The sequence below is a fragment of the Natrix helvetica genome, assembly GCF_964273705.1.
Source record: "Natrix helvetica genome assembly, chromosome: 2".
In the NCBI taxonomy this organism is placed as follows: Eukaryota; Metazoa; Chordata; class Lepidosauria; order Squamata; family Natricidae; genus Natrix; species Natrix helvetica.
This window is the reverse complement of record NC_138552.1, coordinates 206053982-206081495: the sequence shown is the minus strand read 5'-3', so window position 1 is coordinate 206081495 and position 27514 is coordinate 206053982. Positions and strand designations below refer to the sequence as shown.

General features: G+C 38.4%; 1 protein-coding gene across 3 annotated transcripts in view; it reads right to left on the bottom strand.

Moving 5' to 3' along the window:
* Positions 1 to 27514, bottom strand: part of UST (uronyl 2-sulfotransferase) — a 108248-nt gene that overhangs the window by 25460 nt on the left and 55274 nt on the right. For all 3 annotated transcript variants that reach the window (XM_081945667.1, XM_081945665.1, XM_081945666.1), the window contains 2 exons: positions 21739 to 21818; positions 11873 to 12026 (listed from right to left, as the gene is read on the bottom strand). In XM_081945667.1, the coding sequence (XP_081801793.1) occupies positions 11873 to 12026; positions 21739 to 21818 (234 nt within the window). The remainder of the gene's footprint in view (positions 1 to 11872; positions 12027 to 21738; positions 21819 to 27514) is intronic.

Genomic DNA, 27514 nt, shown 5'->3' with positions numbered 1-27514 from the left:
TCTCCATAGTCATTCATCTACCCAATTCTCACCCTCTCCCAAAATATTAGTTGACTGGACAACTGGATGCTTCTGTAGCATCCTACTTCCTTAAAAAATTGTCCTATATATAACCATAAAGACCAAAGGTCAGGAGGGAAGCTCAGGCCATAGAAAGAATTGTTTTGTTGCACGCAAAGTCCAATTCCTATGGAAGGTTTATAAGCTTACTCTTTAAACAATGAAATCAAGATCAGGCTACCCTTGCATCAAGACACAAATTAAGACATTAAGTTATTTCTTCAAATTTCAATTTCTTAATTTTAGAAGAATTTAATTGTTGGTTATGAATGCAAGAAAATAGCTAAAAGGAACCATATGGTAAGCAGATGTGATGCAAACCAATTCAACTGAAGCCAGACTTCTTCGGCCAGGACAATTCCTCCGTGGATCCTGTTGGAAAAGGGTCTGCCAGTGACAGCGCATCATGCCAGATTGTGTGGGTGTCTTGTGAAAGGGTAAGAGTCCACTGGGGACTGCAATGAAGCCAATAGCAGTATCTCAGTGTGGATACTAGATGAGTAAAGTGAAAAACTGCTGTTTTTAGCATAAAGGCCTATCAACAACCACAGGAAAAATGACTGAATTAAAAAAGTTCCTTCACATTAGAGCCGTGTTTAAGCTATGTAGACTTTAACACCCAGAATTCTCCAGTGAGCATGCCAGCTGGAGAATTCTGGGAGTTTAAAGTTGCGAAACACTGTATTAGGGAAAGAGGAAAAATTACTTAGAATTCCAAGTACAGTAGTTACAACCCATTTCCAGAGTTCTGGCGAGTGCATGCACATATGCATTCTCTCTCTCTCCCTCTCCCTCTCTCTCTCCCCTCCCTCCCTCCCTCTCTCCCCTTTTCTCTCTCTCTCACACACACAACTGCATTTTGGCAATTGGCACACCTTTATAGCCTTTTGCAATGTTCTATGATTATGTGACACAATTTACAATGTTTTTTTACCATTTTCTGGTAAATGGCCCAGCAAAATAGCTTCATGACTGACACAAAAAATGTTGTAAAATCAGGTCCAGTCACCTCGATGCTTTGACTTACGATCTTTATGACTTATGATGGAAGTTCTGAGCTCCATTAGACAAAAAAATTATGTGAGATAATTACAGTTGCTGTAAATTTATCTTTGATGGTAACAACTTGTGATATATTTCTGATATCAAGAGGATGAAATATAAGCTGTAAGATACTGTCAGTTACATAGATACAGGTTTTTTTTTCAGCATTGTGTTGTATAGAACACAATCACAAAGGTCTGCTGTATACATAAAAACTTGTTTTGGGGTTTGTAAAGGTAACCAGGGGTTATAGGAAAGATTCCTACCCCATCACCGTCTCCTTCCTAGAGCAAATTCATGTCTTAAGGTCAGCTATACCATATATGAGAAATGTTTTAGCCAGGATTTAATTATAAAACAAGTATTTCCAGTACATTGTAAAGATAAATATAATAACATAAATGTCAGAACCCGATTTGCTGAAGTCTTTCAATTTCAATATGACTAGCAATGAGTGAACATGACCAGCAATCATGATCAAGACTAGCAGTTCAAAGGAAAAGGTAGTTAAAATGCAATTTTGTTTCAAATCTCTTAAATTTTATGAACATTATCGTAATTCCCAAGACCTCAAATGGCTATTAAAGAAGTACAGCAGTCACATAAGTATATGAAAGTCTGTTAAATAATTGCTCTGAATGGAGTCAGAGCCTTGGGAAACCACATTTCCTAGTGATTTAATATAGTTACAGCAGCTAGTTCGATCATTGGATGAGTTTCCTAAACCAGAAAAGAATTTTGGAATGATAAATTTCACTGTTTTTAAGGAGCACCAGTATAAGTTTCTGCATCCTAAGGCTGAGAAATTAAATGCTGAGGATATTTCTAAAGGGCAGATATTTTTAAACAAACCTACCCCCTCTTCTATTTATCATTCTTTTAATTTTTCTCAAATTGTAGGCAACTGTAGGAAAATCCAACTATTCTTGGCTAACACTTTGTTGCTGAAATGATCTTATGGAAATCACATTACGTTCTATTAAAATATCTCCCATTATGTTTCCATTCACAGTAGTGAACATTATAATTACATACTGAACTTTAGGTAAGCAATGCATAAATTCCAGATTAAGAATTTTTGTGGTAATTTGTTTACTCTCTCAGGTTCCAGAAAGACCTACTTGCAAATTCTTCATGTAGTCTAATGCACTGTAATCTGTTGAACCCAAAAGCTTGACTGTCATTTTACCACTATGAATTCTATTTCCAGGAATTTTCAATACTATATAAATATTTCCAGAAAACATTCTTTTCCATAGAAACTGCAATCTATATTCCAATTGGCAGTCAATTTGCATGATTCTTATTTCCTTTATGAAATCACAGACAGAAAAAAATTGGGCAATGTATTTGTGTTTGTGTTGTTATGCAAGTCTACATAAGAAAGTATGTAATATGTTTTTCTCATAATGTCTGATTTTTCAGTTTGACCAATATTTTAGGCCTTTAATTCTATTAATTAATCCAGCCTGCTAGAACTTTTCATAGTCTTCATGTAAGCACTGACAAACAATTTTTAGAAGTTTACCATATATTCACCATAGTAGCAGTTTTACTGCAGAGGCAGATGTTTTAGGACTGCTATCAACATATATCTAAAAAATCCTCTCTCTTGGATTTCCAGTGAGATCTCTGGAATAGTATTTTAGCACAAATTCTGTTTAACAACCCCTAAACAATGAAATTTATTCTGAAGATGGACATTTTCATGTTTCCAGTTCAGTGATCAGCCTCTTTCTAGGACAATTGAATACAGTGTTATAAAACCTATATTTCCATCTACAAAGATATCACATGAAGATTTATCTATGCTTTTATTAATTGCTTACTGCTAAATGCGTTATGAAAATTAAGGATTAAATTGAATTGGTGAGTTCATGATTTAACTGCAGGAAGAAAACCAAAGTCTTTTTTGCACTGGAGTACCCTTAATCCCTGTGATGAGACAGGAACACCTGGAAAATGTCTGGTAACATGGTTCCATGCTGGTTTAAGGTAAATGAACATATGACTATCTTCACTAGTCTAAGAAAGAACAAGCAATCTATAGACTCTATGCTGCAATTACCTCCCATCGTCTCGTAAGACAATTCCAAGTCTGCATCAATTATTTTTAAGACATAATTTTCACTAGTGCTAAGGATATAATAAGTGCAATGAAGGAGACCACTGTAATTACAACCCCCTCCCCAGAAAAAAACCTGCCCTTTCCAGCAACAGTACAATATTACTAGGGTAGAATAGTTTTTTGGGAGAAATTTGGGAGGCTACTTGTTGCCCTTGACCTTGATGTTTACTATTTTGGGAGCAAAAGAATTGTTTTTCTACTACAGTAAGTATTTTTGTTCTCTTAATGCTGTCCTGATGCTGTGATTAGTCTACCTGTGCTGGCTAAGTGCAAGCCCAAGTTACCTGAAATACATTTCTGAAACATATATTTGATATACAATAGTCCTTGACCTACAACCATTCATTTAGTGATCGTTTTGGAGACCACTTAAGATGATTTTTCACACTTGCGACTGTTGTGGCATTTCCATGGTCACATAATCAAAATTTAGATGCTCGGGAATTGAATAGGTTGGTTGCAGAGTCCCAGGGGGGTGTGATCACCTTTTGGGATCTTCTGACAAGCAAAGTCAATGGGGAAGCCAAATTCCCTTAACAAACATGCTACTAACTTAATACTTGCAGTGATTCACTTAATAACTGTGGCAAGAAAGGTCGTAAAATAGGGGCAAAGCTCACTAAATAAATGTCTCGCTTAGTAACAGAAATGTTGGGCCCAACTGTGGTCATATGTCAAGGACTATCTGTAGATTCAATTACAGATAAAAATTGTCTTCAATTACAGATTAAAAACCCCACTACTCATGTTTAGTGCTATTTTTCTCCCAGCCCTTCATACAAATATGTGTTTCACCTTTGGGAACAATTTTTCTCCTTATTCATTAGAGAATATACGGCACTACAGGCAAGGAAAAATATTAGGGACTGCCCAAGATCTTTTCTTCTTGCTTTTACTAGCACAATGCTTATTATATTTATTGCATTCATTAATCAGGAGACAACTTTAAATCTCATATATGATGTATTAAAGTATCATATTTAATTGTGATATTATCTGTAGTATCTGTTTCAGACAGGAGTGGGTTCTGGCTGCCGTTACTGCCGGTTCGCTCAGGGATGCGCCACACACACACACTTGATGCGAGCTGTGCATGCATGTACAGTGCAACAAAAAGTGTTCTGCGCATGCCCAGAAGGCAAAAACAAGATGGCGCCGCCTATGGTGCCACTGAGAGAACTGGCTTGGGGGCATGGTAGGCCTGGGTCGCTGCAGGTTCCAGCGACCCAGGCCGCCAAGTTACTACAGGTTCAAACTGGTAGGAACCCACCTCTGATGTCAGACCTGGAAGCCATATTTTATATTGGGCCTTCAGGCCTGCCACATTCTCTCCTGTGGAAAAATGGGAGGGGGGATTATATGGAGTATGGTTGAAATATAGTCAAAATAACATTCTTTTCTCAGAGAATCAAGGACACATTGCCCTGCAGCTGCGATGCGGTGATTGGGAGGCATCTCCAGTTTTGGATGGTGTCTGACTGGATTATGTGATGGACATGTGAGTGCCATTTGGGTGGGGAAAACTTAGAAACTTTCAGATTCAGGTTTTCCCAGATGTGCCAATATGACATCTCTAATAAAATGGAACTTTGAGGAAACTCAAGCCTCAGAGTCTTCTTTCGCTGGGAGTGTTACTTGGAACCCTGACAATCTGTATTATACATATTTATAATATTTATAATCTTCCTATACTCATGTTACACTTATTTTATTTTTTCCTGAAGTGTGATTTTTCCCTAGACTACTCAGCTATTTCATGGCTGAATAGAAACGTATTTTCAGGTCTTTTATTCTAAATATATCATTTTGTGGGCAACACTTTTTCTATATTAGCAGCTTGAGAAATTTATGCTGTAACTGCTGTTTTTCACATGTAGTTCACAGTATGATCAATAATAACATTGTGGGAATGTCCCCCCCAGTGATGCAGGAAACCTCTTAGTATGCTGAACTTGTAGATAAATATTCTCTCTCATATGGGTTAAGTACGAATCTGGGTCACCAAAACTAAAATAATAGTTTCTACATAAGCAAGTATTTGATTTTCTAAATTAATAACAAAAGTGTAGGTTAAAACTGCTAAGAGAAACAGGTAAAATTTACAGCTTCTAGCAATGGAAGATAAAGACTAGAACTAGATCTCAGGGAGTGTGGATGAATTATTCAGTAATCTTTTCCTAAGAATTGAGAAATTTTTAACAGTTACATTTAAGAGTACAATATACAGCATTGTAGCTGGAAGAAATAATTGAGAACAATTGGAAGAAGGAAAATTGCTGGGTGTGTGTGTGTGCATTTTTTCTAGACACTTTTGAAATACTGCTTTGTACATTCTGGCATTTGTGACTGAGCAGAGTTCATAAAGTACAATATTTCATTCTTATTCCAGTGCTTCTAGGAAACACTGAACAAAACAAAAACTTTCAGGCACATTTCTTTCCCTTCCAACCAGAATTCTGAACACTCTAGTAACAGACTTATTTTCCTCAGCTGTTATGACTTATTATGAGCCATCAAGTCAGTGTCCACTCTTAGCAACCCACATGGATACATTTTCTCCAGAATGATCTGTACCCAAACTGTCTTTCAGGTCTTCCAATGATATAGCTATCAACACTGTAATTGAGCTGATCTGTGGGTCATGCTTTTCTTTTCTTTCCTTTTGTCTTGCTCAGCAGGGAGATAAGTCACCACACAATATGACCATAGATTGATAATCTGAGTTTCCTCATTTGTGCCTCTAGTGAGAATTCTGAGCTGTTTTATTTAATAATCATTTGTTTTTTTAGGCCGTTCCATGGTATTCCTAGGAGTCCTCTCTAAGTTGAAAAGTGTAATACTTTTTCTACCCTGCTCCTTCAAAGTCAAACTTTCACTTCAATTAGGTTGTCACAGGAAAAACCATTGACTTCACATTTTGATTTTTGTAGGTACAGATACATCAAGACGTCTGAATAACTTTTCAAAGGTCTTCATGGAAATTCTCATCTCTCAAGTATTTCTTAACAAGAGATTCTTCTACTGTTGACAGTTGATCCTAAAAGGTAGAAGCACTTCAATATCTTCTCTGTCAATTTGAAGTCTGCTTTTTATATATGTTGTCAATAGTTGGTCTTCTTTATATTTAATCTTAGTTCCATTTTTTCCTGTTCTTGCTCCTTTACCTCAGTTATTAGAGCTTATTGATCTTTTGCATTTTCAGCCACCAATAGAGGATTCAGCCAGTTCACACCGGTTTGTGTGAACCGGTGGCAGCCATTTCCCCGAGGTCGGAGAACTGGTAGTGATGGCCGACTGGCCACACCTCCGAACCAGTCCAACTGTTGCCACTTGCTCGCCCTGCCCACCCGCCGCTTGTCCCGCCTGCCCACCCGCTGCTCGCTCAGTCAGTCCAATGCTCACTCATTCGCTTGACGCTCACCCTGCCCATCCGAGTGCTATATATGCCTTCACCACGTGGCCCAGACCCCAGCTACACGTCTTGCCAGTCGCCTCTGTGCCTCGCCACTCTGCTCAGCTCACCAAAGGTAAGTATGTTGCCCACTCACCCTGGGTTGGGGGCTGGGGCCCCAGGGATGCGTCATTCCCTGAGGCCCTTTCGCTGCCCACCTCGGCCGGGTCGAGGAATGCGCCATTCCCTGGATCTGGCCTTGCCCCAAAGTCACTCCTCTCTCACTGCCCGACCCTCCCTACAGCCCCAGCCCTAGCCCCTCTTCCTCCCACACCACCCCCTCTTTCTTTGGGCTGCTTACATTCCGCAGTGGCTGGTCCAGAATCCAGAAGGCAAGCTGATCAGAATTTTTGGTGGCCCCCAGGCAGTCCAAGGGATGTGCATATGTGAAGAACATGGTGGCAATGGCAGCAGCTTTTTCGCTGACTGGAGGACTTTTTGGTGGTCTGCAGCCAGTGGCTGGCTGGCAAAGAAGCCTCCCAACTGGCTCTCAAAGAGGCAGCGGCTGGGAGGCTTCTTTGCCTGCCAGCCACTTCCCACAGGCAGCTGAAAAGTCCCCCCCAAAATTTGAAACCCACCACTGGCCACCAGAGTTGTGTCATCAGCATACTTCGGCCACTGTTGTTATCCCTCCCATTCTGAAACTATGTTGATCTTCTTCCAATCCAGCATCCCTTAATATATATATATTCAGCATAAGGTTGAATAAGTAAGGAGAGAGCATTCAGCCTGGTGCCATTCCTTTACCAACCTGTTTTGTCATTTTCTGCCTGGCCTGTGGCTTCCTGACCTGGGTATAGGTTTTAAATCAGCATTAGATGTTCTAGGATTTTCTAAAATTTCAGAGCCATTTGATCATATATAACATATGTATATCCACTGCATGGTCACTTGTTTTCAGAATAATTAAAACCTTTGGCTAAGAATAGAAAGGAATTGGCTATTTCTATAAAGGACATTCCTTTTTTTTTAAGTTACACTGACAACATGAATAATGAACTAAATTGTTGATTTGGCATTTTCAGCCATTGGAAATAAAAAACTCATTGTTTTGAAAGAAAACTGCTGGAAAAACAGTTGAAGCACTTTTTAATGGCCACTTGACATTGCTTAAAAATTACAGTTTATATTCTTAATGTCCTGAGTACTGTCCAGAATGATTTTAAGGGCTGTAGTGAATTCCTATATGTCAGTGTTTCTCAATCTCAGCAACTTTAAGATGTTAAGCATGTCTGGCTGGGGAATTCTGGGAGTTGAAGTCCACAGCTTAAAGGTGCTGAGGTTGAGAAATATTGCTTTAGCAACCTGGTACCTCGAAGATGTATGGAGTTCAAGCCTAGGATGGTCCACCAGCAAGCAACTAGCAAGCTGGCTTGAAAATTCTGGAGCTGAAGTCCACACATCTTAAAATGGCTGAAGCTGAGATGTGAGCTAAGCCTTACCTCAGCTTTAAACCTACCTAACTGATCTTTCTTCCCGCATCTATAACTGGAGGGAGAATTGGGGGTGGTGGGAGGAGAAGATTGCAGTTTAGTTTTTCTCAAAACTAATTAATATAGAAAGGTTTTGTGAACCTAGTACAGCAGCAGTTTAGGCCAAATCTGACTTTGGAAAATGGATTTGATGGATTTGAATTACCATATTTTTCAGAATATAAGATGCACCGGAGTATAATATGCACCAAGGTTTTGAAGAGGAAAATTTAAAAAAGTAGGTAGGTAGATAGAGGGATAGAGAGGGAGAGAAAGAGAGAGAAATACAGTAGATAGGGAGGGAGGGAGAGAGAGAAATAGATAGAGATATAGTAGGTAGGAAGAGAGAGAGAGAGTAGGTAGGTTGGTAGGTAGAGGGGGGAGAGAGAGAAATACAGTAGATAAGTAGGGAGAGAGAGAGAGTAGGCAGGTAGGTATGTAGGTAGATAGAGGGGGGGAGAGAAAGATAAATACAGCAGGTAAGTAGGGAGAGGGATAGAGAGGGAAATAGAAAGATAGAGAGAGAAATACAGTAGATTGGTAGGGAAAGAGAATGAGTAGGTAGGTTGGTAGGTAGAGGGATAGAGAGAAATAGAGAGAGGAGAAATACAGTAGGTAGTAGGGGAAGAGAGAATAGGTAGGTAGGTAGATGTTTCAAGGTGTATTTATCCACGTGCTGGAGAAGGAAATCGCTGGAGCATCTAAGACTTTGTTTCTGCTGGCACAGCACTTGATCAATGTGATTCTCATCAATCAGTTAAAGAGCTTTCCAAAAGAAAAAAAAACTTTTTGCACTCTGCAAACCTCCCCAAAACGACCCATTTTTCGTGAAAACGGACCTGTTTTTTCCAAATAAAAGGCATGAATAGCCTTGGGGGGGCTTGCAGAGTGCTTCTGGGGGGGGGGGGGGAAACTAGCAAAAAATGGCCCATTTTTCATTTAAAAAAATGCATGCGTAGCCTTATGGAGGCTTAGAGAGTGCTGCTGGGGGCTGGGGGCAAAAATGGCCCATTTTGTTTGCTAATTTCTTCCCTCCCCAGCCCCCAGGAACTCTCTGAAATCTTCCATAAGGGTATGCACGGCCATTTTGGTGAAGGGGCGGGGCTTCGGGATGCAAAAAAAAGCTGTATTCAGTGTATAAGACGCACCCAGTTTTTAAGCCTCTTTTTTTGAGGAAAAAAGGTGTGTCCTATACTCCAAAAATATGGTAAGTCTTGATGAAAACACTTAAAACAGGTTCATCCAATATTTTGCACAAACTTCTGTTATTTCTGGAAGTGATTCAAAGCCAAAAACAATTTACTCTAAGATTCCAAATGATCAGTAGAATTTTCCGCAAACATTTCGGAGATTTCAGAAGCCAAAACCTCTGTGCTTATAGGCACCAGTGATTTATATTCGGTAATACACTCGAGCCTGAAATGTTTATCGTTGGTTTCTTCTAGAGTAAGAATACAGGGCTTTATATAAAACCTGTTATTTTATATTACATTAAAACTTAAAACACAGCTATCAGTTTTAATTTGCTATGTTATAAATTGAGCATAAAGAAACAGACACTAAGGATTTAATCTCACTTACTAAATTTAAATAATTTAAGCTTAAACCCTCTCTGAAAGACCCTTCTAACAGGTATCTTTTGAAATATTTTGGGAGCTTTGTGGAACGTCTACGGAGATTCTCAGTAATACAATCATGTTTGTCCCAAAGGTGCTTTTTCAAAAGGCACCTGGAATTTCCAGTTGCCTCTTGAAAAAGCACCTTTGGGAGCTTTGTGGGAATTTCCCAAGATAAAATACTATCATCAGCAAAAAAAAAAAAAAAACAGAAATCCTTGTTATAACTTTTGAAGTTCAGAAGCATGAAGAATATAAACAAAGGCCTCTCTCAATCATCTAAAAAACAGAAGTTATACACAGAAAGGGAGATGTTTTTCATCCAGCAGAAACAGAAGCAACATTTACTGAACCTCGGCAAGGAAATGTTTTCAAAGATAATTTATTGTGGAGATGCAGATAAGGCATACTTAACAACCATTCTCTCAGTGACTGCTCGAAGTCTGAATGAAGTGCTGAATAAATGTTAGCTATGACTGGTCCCCAAAAATATGGCCATCGCAAGTGCCCCTATGGTCACATTATCAAAATTTTGCTGCTTGGTAACCTGCCTGCAATAAAGAATGCAGGGGTACTTTAACTTTTCTCTCATCTTCCCCCCCATATCTGCCTTTTTGGCCACCCTGTGTTCTACTCGCCCTGCCAGTTCTATCACCCCCAGCTGACTTTCATAGTCTTCTTCTTCCCAGTAGGACAATATACGCTTTGGACAACCTGCAATCCAACTTGGAATGGGCTGGATTGAGGTAGGTCCTTACATGATTGGTGGGATTACGTTAATGACTGAAATGGAAATTGCCAGGACTGCTGTTGCTAAGTGATACAGTCACATAATATTGTACTTTACAACCGCATTGCTTAACAATGGAAATTCTTGTCTAAATTACTAAATTGTTCTAACTCAATATGCTTAATTGTTGATTACGTTTCTGCGAAGAGAAATGTAACGTAAATGTAATTTACATCAGTTTTGAACTATATAAAATAGTTGGCATCATGCTTTAAGTAGTTAAAGAAATCAGAATAACAAAACTAAGTGTCAAGAATCAGTGATTATCATTGGAGGAGATTCTCATAAACAGTTTGGATACTGCTAGTTCTGTAAGCTGAACTGTCTAAAAGGTCCCTTTCCACCACTGCAATGGACTCCTTTAAACCCCATTAGGTAGCAATTTATCTACGACAAAGAGGTCACATACTGTCTCTGCTATAACCAACCAAAGCAGAAGTTAAATGATGTCATCAGCCTGCTGGGACCAATATAGTCTTATTGGACCACTATTGTTATAAGCTGTGTTTGACCTGGTGTGTTTTGCATGTAGAAGTTATCTCAATAGGTAACAGTACCTCATCTCTGGTGGACCTCAACATTACACTTATCACCTCAAATAAGGCGGAGCTAATTTTTCCTCAATTACTTTTTCGATCACAGTATGAAAGATATGAAAGACTGCTAAACTAGTTATCTGGTCAGAAAATGGAACTACTCAAATTCCCTAAGTCAGGGGTGTCAAACTCGATTTCATTGAGGGCCACATCAGGGTTATGTTTAACCTCGGTGCACTGGGATGGGCATGACCAGGGTGGAATGACCAGCTTGATGTCACTCGTGCCGGGGGCACCTGTGGTTGCCCAAGCACTCTCCATGTGAAAATGTGCTCCCGAGCTCTGTTCGGTTGTGAAGGCCTCCTGCAACCTCTGCCAGCAAAAATGGAGCTTGCATGCAGCCCACCCAAGCTCCATTTTCGCTGGCAGAGGCACCACGGGTCAGTTCTTGACTGTTTCCAGCCCCGAAGGCCAGATCTAAGCACCCGGTGGGCCAGATCCGGCCCGTGGGCCTTGAGTTTGATAACCCTGCCCTCGATAGTCTTGATCGATGTTTGTGTTGAAAGAAATTCAGTGAAGAATTGGAATTCTCTATTTACTCCCTTCACCCAACTAAGTCTACATAGAACATGCCAAATTAGTTCTATTGTCCAAGATCAAATCATCCATGTTTATGCTTTTCTCATTTTCATCAGTTATACAAAGATACCACCACAACTTTAAAACTTCTTAATAAAGTAATAAATTTGAGGCAGCAACATTCGGAATAACTTACTAAGTATCTCTCCTCTTGCCTCATATTTGGAGTACGGATCATATGGTTCTGCTCCCCTCTCCAGTCTCCAAAACGGCGAAAAAAATAGTTCGATAAAAATCGATTGATAGGATCTCTAATAATATTGATGTATACAGGTTGATCTCCTCCAAATCTGGCGAACAAAAATAAAGAAAAATCAGAAAACTGCAAACAGAACTTTTGAAAATCCAAAAGGTGTCAGAAGAGAATATATAAGAGTAGAAAATAGAACTACGGTAACCATTGGCAAGAGATAAAATGTTTTTAAGTTTGAAGATTACTAAGTCAGAAATTTAAATAGGTACATCAAAAAGAATATAAAAACTATTTCAATGTATTTTTATACTGAACTTAATGTGGAATAACTTATCCTACCAGACAGAAGAGAGTATACTGTAATATTAATTTTATTCAATAGGATACTCTACCCTATTTTATAAAGTGAAGTAATACATTGTTGCCAACAGAACCAGATACAAGACTGCAGACAAAAACAGCATGTTTAAAAAATGATTTAAAAAATGGAAGCGCCAGTCAGGGCTTCCAATGCTTTAGATCTATAGTAAGTGAAGTAGTAACCAGATCATATCTGCTTACTTGCACTAATGTGTATGTATTTGGCTTTCCTATACCATCCACTGAGACCACAATAAATATAGCTAAAATAAGGATGTGTTCTCAAAAGAGAAATTGCCCCAAAAGCAAATGGCTTGTTTCCCAGTAAATATTTTCTTACTTTTCCATGTCCCAGGGAGGTTAATATGTATTTTTTCATTTTAAGGATTAATTGAGAGGAAAGCACTGAACTGTTTCAGGGAAAAGGTTTTATTTTTCTGAATTAAAAAGGCTAACACATATCAGGGTAAAATGTAAGAAATCTAAATAAAATGTCAGGGTAAAATTGAACATCCAGATGTGAAACTTACACAATAATAAGTAATAAAGCGATTTCCAAATTCAGTATAACATTCAAAGTCTATGATCCTAAGCACAGTTATTTGTGAGGATATTCTGTTGGACAATTATATCATTACCATGGCTAGCTATACAATTTCCACATATAAAAGCTTACAGAAGGGTTGAAAGAATTTATGACAAATATATAATACAAACTTTTTAATAATGTTTAGTGAGTTAGAGATCTTAGCTCTAACATAATTATCCTACTCAGATGTTAGATGTTGCCCTATTTAGATGTTAGAGCTAAGGTCTCCAACTCACTAATGATTATAAATCCTTAAGTTTACATTATAAATTGTAAAATTACATACAGATTCTATATTAAGATCATTTTAATAATTACTTTCAAAGTATATTCTAATAAATTGGATTACTACTTTCAGATCTACATAAAAGCAAGATTAAAATGTGAGAACAGTATTGATATACATAATTTATTTGGAAAAATATACATAATTTATCTGGAAGAATGTAATGGAAACCAATAGGATTTAGATCCAATTATACTAGCATCTAAATTGTTAGGGGTATGTAGCCTTATTGCCATGTAAATCTTTTAAATTGAATAAAAGGATACCTGATGTTAAATTTTAATTAATTTTTCATGAAACTTAGACATTCTACACATTTTTTTTAGATTATGCACCATGTCATCAGTGTAAATGCAATACCAAGAATTAATGGGAATTTATTTTTAATATAAATAAAGTTTGTCTTTAAGATTGACATTTTAGTTATTCCCCAGAGTGCTTTGTGCTTCTTCCAAACTTTAGCCCTATAATACTTTTACAGATCAATTACTTCCCCAATAGCAAAGCTTGAAATACTATAAAATGTATTTATATAATTATTTGCTTTAAAACAAGTACAAAATCCTCCATTCAAAATAACTACAAAATGAATTGTGACAATTCATTGTTCTTGTATTAATGCTAAGATTATTAAAACAGAACTGTTAATTTTAAATCTCACAATGGATTATGAACAAGATTTGTAGGCCAAGTGCTTATTTTTTTTACTTATTTTTCATAAAGTCAGTCCAGTTCAGCTAGCAAATCAACTTTGTATCAAAGATCACAATCAATTAAGACTTAACAAGAGGTTGAATACACTACCCCACAAGGTCAACATAAAGGAAACAAAGACCCTTTAATTAAACCATAAATTTATGTGTTGTCAATTCATGAAACTATTCTAGGACAGGGATCCCTAACTCCTGCTCCATGGACCAGTCCGCAGCATGCCATGCAAACAAGACCGTGCAAACAAGCGAAGCCCCATCCACAATATACAGGCAGAATGCAAAACAACGCCCTCTGTGGTCTGCAGAAAAATCTTTCTCTACCAATCCATTGTGCCCAAAAGGTTGGGATCCCCTGTTCTAGGAAGTATAGCAGCTAAGGACAAGACTTGGGAAAAGAATTATTAATTTGAGAAAGCATACAAAGTATTTTAAGAAATTGAAATAGAATAAATTGCTTCAAAGACATAATAGCGAGCTAACATAGTCTGGAAGTCTTATTTCAGAACATAATTTACAATTCTGGGAATGTTGATCTCAACCCAATGGAATTAAACGGGGGGGGGGGGTGGATTTTGTTTATAGTGGCATACCAAACACACACTTCAAGGGATTGTCATTCTAAATTCTATTATTTTATTGATATTTCACAAAATAGAGACTTTTAATTAATAGGAATTGATTTTAATTACATCAAAAAAAAAAAAAAATCCCAAACTCTATGCTTATTGTTGGACTAAATTATCAAGAGGGAATCCGTATTATCCACTTCATTCACAATGCTTGACTAGGCCGCATATAAAATAGGTAATAGAGTTAATTGTATGTAAATCACAGAATAATGTTAAAAGTTTAAAATCATGCACAATCACATTACTAACTGTGCAGAGCTGCATGTGGCACCTGGGTCACAGATTGAACACACCTGCAGTTCATCTCTCTCTATAAAAATGGCTGAGTGTGTGTGTGTGTGTGTGTGTGTTTGTATGTTCCAGCATAACTCTGGAACGCCTCAAGCAATTTCAACCAAACCTGGTGCTCACTGGAAAAAAACACTGGGGGGGGGGGTGTAAGACACCACTAACACTCCTTGGGGTGTGTGTGTTCTGTTAAGATACAGCCTGTTGTGCCTTAAAATGGCTTCTACTGTATTGCCGGAAAATGGCTTCAGTGTACAGTGCAGTGGAGTTGTCATGATAAGGTAGACCATAACCTACTACTAGATAAAGTAGAAGAATGTGGGTTGGACAGCATCACCACCAGATGGATTCGTAACTGGCTGACCAACCACACTCAACATGTAGTCCTCAATGGAACTGCATCTTCATGGAGGGAGGTATGCAGTGGAGTACCCCAAGGCTCTGTTTTGGGCCCAGTACTCTTCAGCATCTTTATCAATGATTTGGATGAGGGAATAAATGGGGAACTCATCAAATTTGCAGATGACACCAAGATGGCAGGAATAGCCAACACTCCAGAAGATAGACTAAAGATACAGAAGGATCTTGACAAACTTGAACATTGGGCACTATCTAATAAAATGAAATTCAATGTGAAAAGAGTAAGGTTCTACATTTAGGCAACAAAAACGAAATGCACAGGTATAGTATAGGTGGTACCTTGCTCAACAGTAGTAACTGTGAAAAGGATCTTGGAATCCTAGTGGACAACCATTTAAATATGAGCCAGCAGTGTGCAGCAGCTGCCAAAAAAGCCAACACAGTTCTAGGCTACATAAACAGAGGGATAGAATCAAGATCACGTGAAGTGTTAATACCACTTTATAATGTCTTGGTAAGGCCACCCTTGGAATATTACATTCAGTTTTGGTCACCACAATGTAAAATAGATGGTGAGACTCTAGAAAGAGAAGAGCAACGAAGATGATTAGGGGACTGGAAGCTAAAACATATGAAGAACAGTTGCAGGAACTGGGTATGTCTAGTTTAGTGAAAAGAAGGATTAGGGGAGACATGATAGCAGTGTTCCAATATCTCAGGAGTTGCCACAAAGAAGAGGGAGTCAAACTATTCTCCAAGGCACCTGAGGGTAGAACAAGAAGCAACAGATGGAAACTAATCAAGGAGAGAAGCAACTTAGAACTGAGGAGAAACTTCCTGATAGTTAGAACAATTAATCAGTGGAACCACTTGTCTCCAGAAGTTGTGAATGCCCCAACACTGGAAGTCTTTAAGAAGATGTTGGATAGCCATTTGTCTGGAACGGTATAGGGTTTCCTGCCTAGGCAGGGGGTTGGACTAGAAGACCTCCAAGGTTCCTTCCAACTCTGCTATTGTATTGTATTATATTGTAACAGCTCCACAGTACTCCACAAGGGGGCTCCCTCTGGTAAGAGGGAAAATCCAACATTAGAAATTACATTTGGTTCGGACATTTCCCCCCTATAAATAAATATCCTGGCAATGCCGGGTTATCAGCTAGTCATTAATAATGCCCATATGTGGCATATAGCCCAAGTCAGAATAGGTATTGCAGAACCAGGTGTATCAATTGTCTGACCATGCCATCTACTGACTTGCACATTTGCCGAAATGTTCTATAGCCTTACCAATATACATGAAAAGGGTGGTTACAAGAGGAGGAGGTGCACATGTAACTGTGGAATGTTCTCCCACCAAACTGATTCAAGCAGTATCGATGAATTAGATCTTGCTGCCATTTAGATTTCCAATTTTAAACCCCAATTTAGCTGCACAATCTGAGAAAGGATACCAATTCAGTCCTCTTGAATTTAGTCCCTATTTTATATTCTGCTCACTTGCCTGGACCTTGCAGCCTATCTTCTACAACAGGGGTGTCCAAACTTTGGAACTTTAAGACTTGTGGACTTCAACTCCCAGAATTCCCCAGCCAGCATGGGCATGGGCTGGCTGGGGAATTCTGGGAGTTGAAGTCCACAAGTCTTAAAGTTCCCAAGTTTGGACACCCCTGTTCTACAACAATAAAAAAAGGGGGGGGGGACTCTGCTATTCTAGGTATATGCTCTTACCAATTATCACAAGAAGTCTGCCAGCACTTTTCAGACTGACAAAAGTTATTACAAAATGTAAAATGTTGTGTGAACTGCAGTGCACTTTATCCAGTGCATGGAATGGGTAAAGCGATGTAGGGTTTAAATTGGGGATGTGGTACTTTAAAAGGAACCCGTAACTTTCCCCACATCTACCCTGCATTTGCCTAACTACCCCATCTTCTCCTACTTTCCTCAGTCCCCTGGCCCCTTTAAGTTCTACATCGAATTAGCTATTCCGTGCATGATGCATTAAATGAAGTGATGCATTCACTTCATTTGCCATTTGCATTCTTGGGCTCAGAATGGCTTATGCCAGTGATGGCAAACCTATGGCACGCGTGCTACAGGTGGCACGCAGGGCACTGAGGCGAGGCGCTGCCCTGTCAGCTGGCCAGCGCGCATGCATGCGCTGGCCAGATGAGTTCACCGTTTTTAGAAGCCATTTTTCACCCTCCCCAGGCTCCAGAGGTTTTATAGGAGCCTGAGGAGGGCGAAAAGAGCCTCCCCTGCCCCCCCAGAGGCCCTCCGGAGGCTTCAGGGACCATCCGGAGGCTTCCCTGATGCCTTCGGAGCCCTTAAAATGACCCTCCAAGCAAACCAGAAGTCACTTTGAGCGCTCTGAAGCCTTCGGAGCGCTCAAAACGACCCTCCGAGCAAACCGGAAGTGACTTCCGGTTTGCTCGGAGGGTCGTTTTAAGCGCTCCAAAGGTGTCAGGGAAGCCTCCAGACGGTCCCTCAAGCCTTCGGAGCGCTCAAAACGACCCTCCGAGAAAACTGGAAGTAATTTCTGGTTCGCTCGGAGGGTTGTTTTAAGTGTTCCGAAGGCTTCAGGGAAGCCTCTGGACGGTCCCTGAAGCCTCGGGAGGACCTCCGGGGGGGCGGGGGAGGCTCTTTTCGCACTCCCTAGGCTCCTATAAAGCCTCTGGAGCCTGGGGAGGGTGAAAAAAGTATGTAAAAATGGGGGGGTCACGCCTGTTGTGCGCGCATGCGCACTGGGGGGTTGCACATTGCATTATGGGTGCGGCATGCCCGCACATGACCCCCCTGTGCTCCCCCCACTTGTGGCACGCGAGCCAAAAAAGGTTCGCCATCGCTGGTTTATGCCTTTGAATAAAATCTGTTACTCAAAAAAATGGACTACCAGACTCCTCCTGAACTATCATTGGCTATCATAGACTAACATGGCTCTCCTGCTTCAAAAACTATAGTATAATTTATAACTAAATGTATCTACTGACCTAATTGGCCAGAATTCAGAAAAGCTATCCATTTGAACTAGAAGATGCAGAATTCTGTACATATCTTTGGTCAATGCTTGGTCAAAACTTCAAGGGCATAAGTAGCAGATATATAAGCAGAATAAAATATGAAAGAAATTATAAATTGTGGCACACCTGCCATGAGCCTAAAGAGAACAGAATTTCGTTCAGTCAGCAGTGAGCTCAAGAATTCTCAACATCTTCCAAAACGTACATCACTTCATCATGACAGATGTAGATTGTATTATAGGCATTTCCACCCTTCTTCAATTTATGTGTGTATAACTAAGGCAATTGCTTCAGCTAAGAAGTATTTATTGTGCGCCTTCTTCCCCTCAAATGCCAATCTTTCAATTAAAAAATAAGCAGCTGGAGGAAGTTAACACTCACAATCCAACGCTGTAATGTTTTTCAAAATTCAAAAAAACTATATGCCATATCCAGTTAAACTGACCCCGATATTTCACTAGACAGTTTACCTATGTGTAGCCCCAAATATAGGGGAAAATTATAAAGAATGAAAACATTTTCCCAGGGTTAGGTTGGAAAGATCTGAGCTGCAAAATTCTGGACAACCAGTTGATAATAGAAAAAAAGTAAGGAATGGTTGCTATTTTTAAAAAAACAAACAAAAAATGTTTGAAAATCTCTTGACTGCCATCTAGTGGTCACTTTGAGTTTTGCAGCCATGTTTTGGCATCCCTACTAAATATTTATTTGTTTTTGTTTGCTTGTTTATCCAACATGTACAAGATAGTAGGTATAAGTATGAACACGGACATGAACAAAGGAAATGAATACAAATAAATGGAGACGGTAGGACAGGGACGGTAGGCACGCTGGTGCGCTTAGGCACACCCCTTTTATGGACCTCTTAGGAACTGGGTGAGGTCCATGGTAGACAGTTTAAGGTTGAAGCTGTTAGGGTTTGGGGATGTAACAACGGAGTTAGGTAAAGCATTTGAGGTGTTGACCACTCTGTTGTTGAAGTCATATTTTCTGCAATCGAGTTTGGAAATAATTAAATAATTAAATAATTCTGATCTGACCTGGATAACAAAGATAACAAAGGCAGCCACCATTTTCATTCCTTATAGCAGCAGAGCATGTTGCTTAGAACATGTGCCTAAAATGCCACATGGAGAAAAAGCATACCCTCTTGCCTAGTCCCAATACTAAAAGATGGCTATTCCTGTTTATAATTGTAGAGGGAAGGGGGACTCTTTGTAGAAGTTTTGAGGCACCGGTGTAAGAGCTGCTACTAGGGCATTAGGATCTGCTATTAATTAGAACAGTTGAGATGAGGATTTCTGTTGCTGTGAGATATGAATATAAAGAGGAATAACACAGCTTAGTGGCGGCAATACCTGTGTTCCAGTTGCCATCATTAACTGAATCCTACGTTCATCAGGTGAGGCAACTTCCAGCTGATTTCCTACAGCCAAAGTCAGTGGGAGAAGTTGTGATTCCCAGGTTCACAGAAAGGTAAGTGGCTGACGTGAGGGAAGATTAGGGAGGACCAAGAAAGTACAAGGGATACAAGAGGTGACACATGGGGTTAGCAGGGTGCATGAGAGGGCACAAGAGTTGCATGGGTTGGAGAGGTGCATGTCAGGAAGAGGCACAGTGTAGGTTAGGGAGTGCCCAGATGTGTGTAATGTTGCTCAGGGAGGGTACATGGGGGTGAGTGAGTGCAAGTGCAGAGGGCTGGGGACAGGTGCATGGGTGGAGGAGATTTACCCCAGCTTCCCCAGGAAAGGTTGCAAATCATGATCAAGTGATTGTGGGACAAATGGCAACAAATTGTTAAGTGCAAACAGGTTGCCAAGTACCCAGATCATGATCATGTGACTCTAGCAGTGCTGGGATGGCGAGAACTCTGAAATCATAACCACCAGTTCACTCAGTGCCGTTATAACTTGGCAAGTCATTGACTGAATGGTTGTAAGTCAAGGACTACCCGTATAAATTTATTTTGTTTCTGATATCAGTTTACAGACCTTTGTAGTTCTTTGTAGCACAAAGGTGGGTATAACACCTTATTTTTAAACATTCCGCATGTGAAATTTTAGAAAAAGCACCATTTTGCAAATGAAACTGAACTTTATATAGATTTAGATGTACATTGAAACAGGCTGCACATCTCTTATTCTGACCTCCCTCAAACAACGTTGTGCAAATTTGAATTTATTCCTCCATATAATTGTGTTTTTCTGACTTACAGGTAATCCTCAATTTATGAATGGTCACTTAACAACTGTTCAAAGTTGCAACAGGCTCAAAAAAGTTACATATTATTTACCTTTAAAGTGACTACTGCCGCATCACTACTGTGGCCATACGATTGCATGCTGAGCATTTGCTCACAATTATAACTGGTTGCAGCATCCTAAAGTCACTTTTTATGTTTTGCAATGTTTTTGCAGGTTTATTTTTGACAAAAACCATTCATTTACAACTATGTGAATCACTTGTGAATCACTATGTGAATCACAGAGGGATCTAGGAGTCCTAGTGGACAACCATTTAAATATGAGCCAGCAGTGTGCAGCAGCTGCCAAAAAAGCCAACACAGTTCTAGGCTGCATCAACAGAGGGATAGAATCAAGATCACGTGAAGTGTTAATACCACTGGAAGTCTTTAAGAAGATGTTGGATAGCCATTTGTCTGGAACGGCATAGGGTTTCCTGCCTAGGCAGGGGGTTGGACTAGAAGACCTCCAAGGTCCCTTCCAACTCTACTATTGTATTACTTAATGAATCATGTGATTCATTTAAAGATCTTCATAAGAATACCTGTAAAATCAAGTCCAGTAAGGTGATGACTTTTGACCACAATGACATACCACAAACATTCTGGATTCAATTGTGTTTGTAGGTCGAGGACTGCCTGTTTTTAATTCCTCCTAGTTCTGTAATATCTTAGATCATAAAGCTTATGGGATTATAACTTGAATTTGAACTTGAAATCCTCCCTCAGGTCTTTTCAGATTACAAGAGTACATTTTAACAGCTAACGTTCTTCAATAGCAAAGTATACGTGCAGAGGAACATTTTAAAAAATCAAATGGAATTTTGGCAGAAGGTTCCTTTTTGCATAACATGATGCCGAGTTTCCAGTTGGAAAGTTTGGGAACTCAAGTGACCTCTGAAAGAAGCATATAGTGCATACCAATAAATAAAAATAAAGACACACATTTTATTCCCAAAGCTTTTGCTCAGTAATAGAAACGTACAAAATCCTTCCTTCTTCCTTTTTGTCAAAAAAATCCTTATCCTTGATATAATGGATGGCTAGGGGAATTCTGCATCACTGCTTTTGTGGTTTGTGACAGAAATGCAACTTCCTTATGGTAGAATCTCACACTGTTATAGGATGTGTGTCAGTACACATACTGTATATTCCCCAAATAAATCACAGGGTGCTCAAAATAAAGAAGGAGATTGGCATGACAAACAGTTATCAAAGGATGTGTTTTCTGTAGCTAAACATTAAATTAAAAATAAAAGGATTGCCTAAACCAATTGTCTGTTCATTGCAATATGCTATTAAAATTAAATGAGTCCTTACCTTGAGAAATTAAGGAAATGAACGTGTCTAGTGAATAAATAGGGCTGCTCTGCAGTGCTTATATTTTTAATCAATTCCATCTAAAAACAAAAAGAAACAAAAATTAAGATAAACAGTTCCAAAGAGAAGCCCTAAAAAGCTACTTATTTCATTGGGTAGCCGGGGGGAGGGGGGGGACCATGATTTTTTTTTTTTCATATAAAAATATTGAACTTTTTTCCTGAACTTTATAATTTTAAAAATTATTTTCTTCTCTTATTGGGAAATTTATTGGGCATGAAGCACGAATGCAGAAGCAGCAGAAACAAATCAATCAGCTACCTGAGATCCACGTATGTTCATAAAGCATACAAACACAATGATCTATGCATACGTTTAATATACTTACAAAAACAGTACATTAAATTTCATTAAACCAGAGCTAATTTCTCCTGAAACAATAACTTTTCCAACTCCTAATTTTCACCACTGCATTATGCTCTAAATAAACACAGCAATGCTCTTATTATTTTAGTTAATTCCTTCACAAATATTATTTGTGTTTCGTTTCCATGGAGATTTTGTTTTCAAAAGATAATTCAATTTTAAGACCCTTCCCCCCCCCCGCCCCTTTTTTTGAAAGCTTGAATTTAAGTGATTTCTGCAACTGTGTTTTCCCTAATTTTGCAAAGCCTCAACATATCTGGAACATATTATATTACATCAATCCAAATGTGTTACAATTAGATATTTGTAAAAGATTTCTAGACTTTCTTGCCAGGGATTAAGACTTTAGTCAGTTTATTTTATAATCTAAATACTTATATTGTATATCCAAGTGGTAATTAGAAATATATTTTCATTATAGCCAGTTGAAATCTCAGAATTGCAAAACTGTGCACAACTGTACAAAGATACTTTTGGTTAGGTGATAAAAATCAATACATGCATCCTGACCATGTATCAGTACATCCAAGGTTTGTGAGATGTGCATGCTCAGGACAGAACCGTGCGTTGTTTATTCTTGTGGCACAATGCAGGGGTGAAATCCACTTACCTTTGCTACCGGTTCGGTAGCAATGTGAGCGCACGCATGCACTTCTGCGCCTGCACAGACTGTGCCTGCAAAAGTAAGTGAACAGCGGGGAGGGGGGGGGAGAATCCACTGTGCCATGTGATTTATATTAGCTAGAAAGCAGAAAACCCTGCTTTCTAGCTAATATAAATCACGCATCACAGCTGATCGTCAGAAAAATGGTTTGCCCGAACCGGTAGCATTTTTTAAAACTATCGGTTTGGGCAAACCGGTCAGAACCGGTAGCATTTTACCCCTGCCACAATGGTCAAAACACACCAAGATTGACCAGTAGTATTCTTACTGTTCTCAGAAGTGCTGCATATGGTTTGGCCAAAACCAATCTACTCCTTCTCTATATTAATAAAAAGTATTTTGTGAAAGCCTCAATTGACTAAGTCCGTGTGGCTAAGCAGAGGTCAACAACTATCAGTGTTTTTGTGACAACCTTGGCATACAGAGAATCATGTCTTGGAATGAAACAGGATTACATGATAAAGACCATCAGTTAATGGATTAAATGTGACAACCATTTCTCACACAAACACAAATCCACTGCCAGACAAACTTGTTACCAAAACAAGACAGGTGGAAATAATCACTCTCCCTCCTGCTCAAGAAAATGATTTCTAACCTATTGGGTGTGAGAATAGAAGAAACCACTGCAAGAACAAGACTCTTGGTTTCATTATAAAGACAGCTTGCAATCTCTGGAATCCCCCCCCCCTTAATTTCTTCATTAGTTTCTCTATGGTAAATCTAGTTAGAACTTTTGTGATCTTGGAAGTTTATATTTCAAATTTCTAAACAATCAACCGAAGAGAAGTATAAGGAAAATATACAGATAGTCCTCCACTTTATGACCATAGTTGTTGATTGAAACAGTTATTAATCAAGACAACCACAGGATCAGTTCATATACCGACCGCAAGCCTGGCTCTCCCAGCTGTGATAATTAAGTATTAATGTGGGTTGTCCAGCAGAATGCCAGGGAGACGGTCTAGGCCTCCCAGACATGAGAGAGTAAGTAGAGAGCACAGTCCCCTCACTACACCCAGGAGACCTGTGCCTTTTTCCAGCCCCACGAAGACCTTTCCGTTGTTTGGCAGCTGCTGACTATTGAGGCTGCCTTGTTCCATCCTGTGAGCAGGCAACTGTTCTAGCCATTGCATTAAAGGCTTTTTCTCCAAATAGTGCAATTTGAAGAAGGGCCTTTTAAATGATCGGCAGAACAATGGTGTTCAATTGCATTTTTGCCAGATTTGAAGTCCATTCATCCACATGCAGGAGGAAAGGGAAATTCCTCAGCATGCTGGGGAAATGGACCTAAAACTCAACCTCCCTTCTACCTGCAACCTTTCCTGTTGGCTTCCCCACTGACCTTATAGGGAAGCTGGCATAGAATATTGCAAACGGTGATGACATGTTTGCAAGTTACTAGGAAGTGGTCATAAATATGAACAGGTTGTCAAGCATCAAAATGCGGTCATGTGACTGCAATGCAAAGTTTTACCATGACCAGTCATAAAATACCCATTCTGAGGCCATTGTGACTGGTCATAAAACGTTAAATGATGTGTACTGAGAAATTTAAAAAAAGGGAAGGAATATATAGTAACAGAAATAAAGGATGATGATCTGACCTTTAACATTGATGCTGATGAATACCTCTAAGAAAATGACGATATAAATTTGATTATAAATGAAAGGGCTATAATGCAGGTCAGAAAGTATGAATTGGCATCATTAACTTAATAGTTGAATGTTATGCTCTAATGAATGGTAATAGTAGAAGAACAAAAGATGAAACAATTGTGTAGTGAACAGAATGAAGGGGAAAATTATTAAGGACATGAATGGACACATGGGAATGAGACAAGACACCATTCACACCCATACAAAAAAACCCACTGGTCTGTTCAGAACCTAAAAATGAATGTGACTGGTAACATATTTTTTTAGTATCTGCTTACAGAAATGCATGTTTTGAATACATGGTTAAACATAAGCCTATGCATACATTCGTATACACTGCAAAAGAATGAATATAAGAGAGTGACTGATTTGGTTTTGTAGGATAAAAGATTGAAACAATTAGTCTGATGAGGGTGATGAAAGATTCAGAATGTGGACCAGATCATTTTTTGGTAGTGCCAAGAGTAAATCTTCGTGGAGTGGGAAATGCATGGAAGAAAGACATGGGGGTGTGGGAACGGGACTAGAAGTTGAATGACTGCAGGAACACAAAATACACACTCTGTATGAAAAAAATAATGAAACAATGAATGAAGAATATAAAGAAAGAGGATGTGGACAGAATGAAAATAGTTATGTTAAAGAGTGCCACAAAACTGTGTCAAGTTATGCTAAGAGGAAGTGTGAATAAGGATGCTTTGTGAAATTATGAATTGAAAGTAGTCATGGATGAGGGGGAAATGGTTATAAAATTATTACTGCAAAAAGAAAGAAAGAAAGAAAAGATTGAGATTACTTGATGGTTTGAAATTATAGATATGAAGAGGTGTAGAAATTGTCTTCATGTAAATTAGATAAGCTATATTTTTCCTCTTTTTTATGTGATTATAATTTATTTGAGTTACTCTAATCCAAAAAGGATGAACATATACTATATGTATGTATGAATGTAGATTATAGTATAGGGGTATGCATATAATATTAATGTAAAACTTGAATAGAAATCAGCTTTAATTCTTTAAAAAAAATTCAGCAAATAATTCAATTCAATAAAATTGTTGTACTGATAACTTCTTTATTTTAACAATACTGTATAAAATTTGAAGCCAGAGAAAAGATGATACCAACAGAGTACACTATATCTTACTGTGGATTATTCATTACACTGGGAAGTTATTTCCTGGTAAGTATTTCTGAATTGTGAACAATTTAGGATTATAGAAAACGATTGTTTTCCGTTTTGTAAAATATGTCTTTATAAATACATTTTTCTTACTAAAATATATTAGAAGTTCAGTAAAAGAATAGACTGCATTTTCAGTAATACTCCACCTGGTGGCATTAACAAGTGATTTGTAGGAAAACAGCATATACTTATACAAAGACTGAAAATAAAATAAAATGTTATTCAAATAAAACATAATTTTGTTACTTGGGAATAAAATGGTTTGATATTTCAAAGAGACAGTAAACTGGAAAGAGCTTTAACTTAATATTTCTTTATATATGAGTTAAAGCTCTTTCCTCTTACATTATTTTGCCAATGCTTGCAATAATATTATATATGGTGTTGTGCTATTTTAAAAGTAGATATGCATCTAAGTAATAGCACCATTGAAATGTATCTCACTGAAAATCAAAATATAATGTGAGAAAATGGATGTATGTTTTATTTATTTTAAATTTACAGTGTTAAAGCTGGGTGATTTAACCACTGCAATTCTTCGTTATGACTCCTGACATTCTGCCTGATTTAAAATAAAGTCCATTAAATATATTATTGTAAGATATACTTCTATAATTTTTCTTAAATCAGATGTTCCTGAGGTAGGCGAACCAATGTCACCTCCTTATAATCCCATCTTCTTTTCCCTCTGCAAATCAATCTCCACAGAAACATTGCAGCTAAAAAAAGTTATTTCCCTGGCCTCACTGATTAGGAACAGATTATCCATGTTCCAAATTTCACAGAAGTTTTAACTAGAAGCTGTACCAAAGTCAATCCGTTTTCTTTCAGCATCAAAGTAGGGAGAGCATTTAGGAGACACAATCTGCCTGATTTCTATACCTAGTCCTGGTTATTCCCTCCAATCAGTCATCAGGATTAAATTAATCCTTTGTTACATGTGCCTGTATATGTCTATGTGATAGAGATAGGTGGTACTAACTGGGAACGTGAGATCATAGGAACAATTGTAAAAGCTATATCTTAAGGCTGTGAGGAAGGAGAACTCACTTATTTTCTAAAACTATTCCTATTTATTTTTTATTTCTTAATATTGTGCTTTGGATGTATTTAGGAATGACCTAATATTCCAATGTTAATTTATCAGGCTAGAAACTAGCCAAATGTGAGTTCTAGTTCTGTTTAGGCACAAAACCAATTGGGTCATCGGGGCCAGTCACTCTTTTGCAGTCCTAAGAAAGAGGCAATGACAAATCATTTCTTAAAAACCTTGCTAGGAAAACTGCAGGGACTTGTCCATGCAATTTCCAATAATTGTTCTTGATTGAACGGAAGAAAAAAAGTATGTTTGCATGTGTAAACATATGAATCAATATCCTAAATTTAATTAATTGATGTTTATACTTTAAAAAATGGAATCCTGTTGAAAATCTGAGTCTTTAAAGCTCTATTAAACTCAATTTGTCTTTTTTAATGCAATGTGCTGCTGCTGGAAAAGCAATATTGTAGGTTGTTTGGAGTGCTTTTGAATTATTATCCGAATAAGTCAATTCCCTAATCATCTGCTTTATGCTTATGACCTCAGCTACTTGTCTTCAAATTCCTCTGCTAACTCTTAATTCTATATATTGTGAATTCCAGATTCACCAATAAGAATATTGCCTTTCATCCTATAAATTCCAACAAGTCCCAGGCATTACTGTATCAGCATCATAGGCAAATATCAAACAGCCTGAATATAGTCTTATTATGTATAAGTCTGAATCATATTAAATCATATTAAATATTGATATTCAACATAGCCTTCTGTGCTTATAAGTGCCGAGTGCTGTATGTAGTTT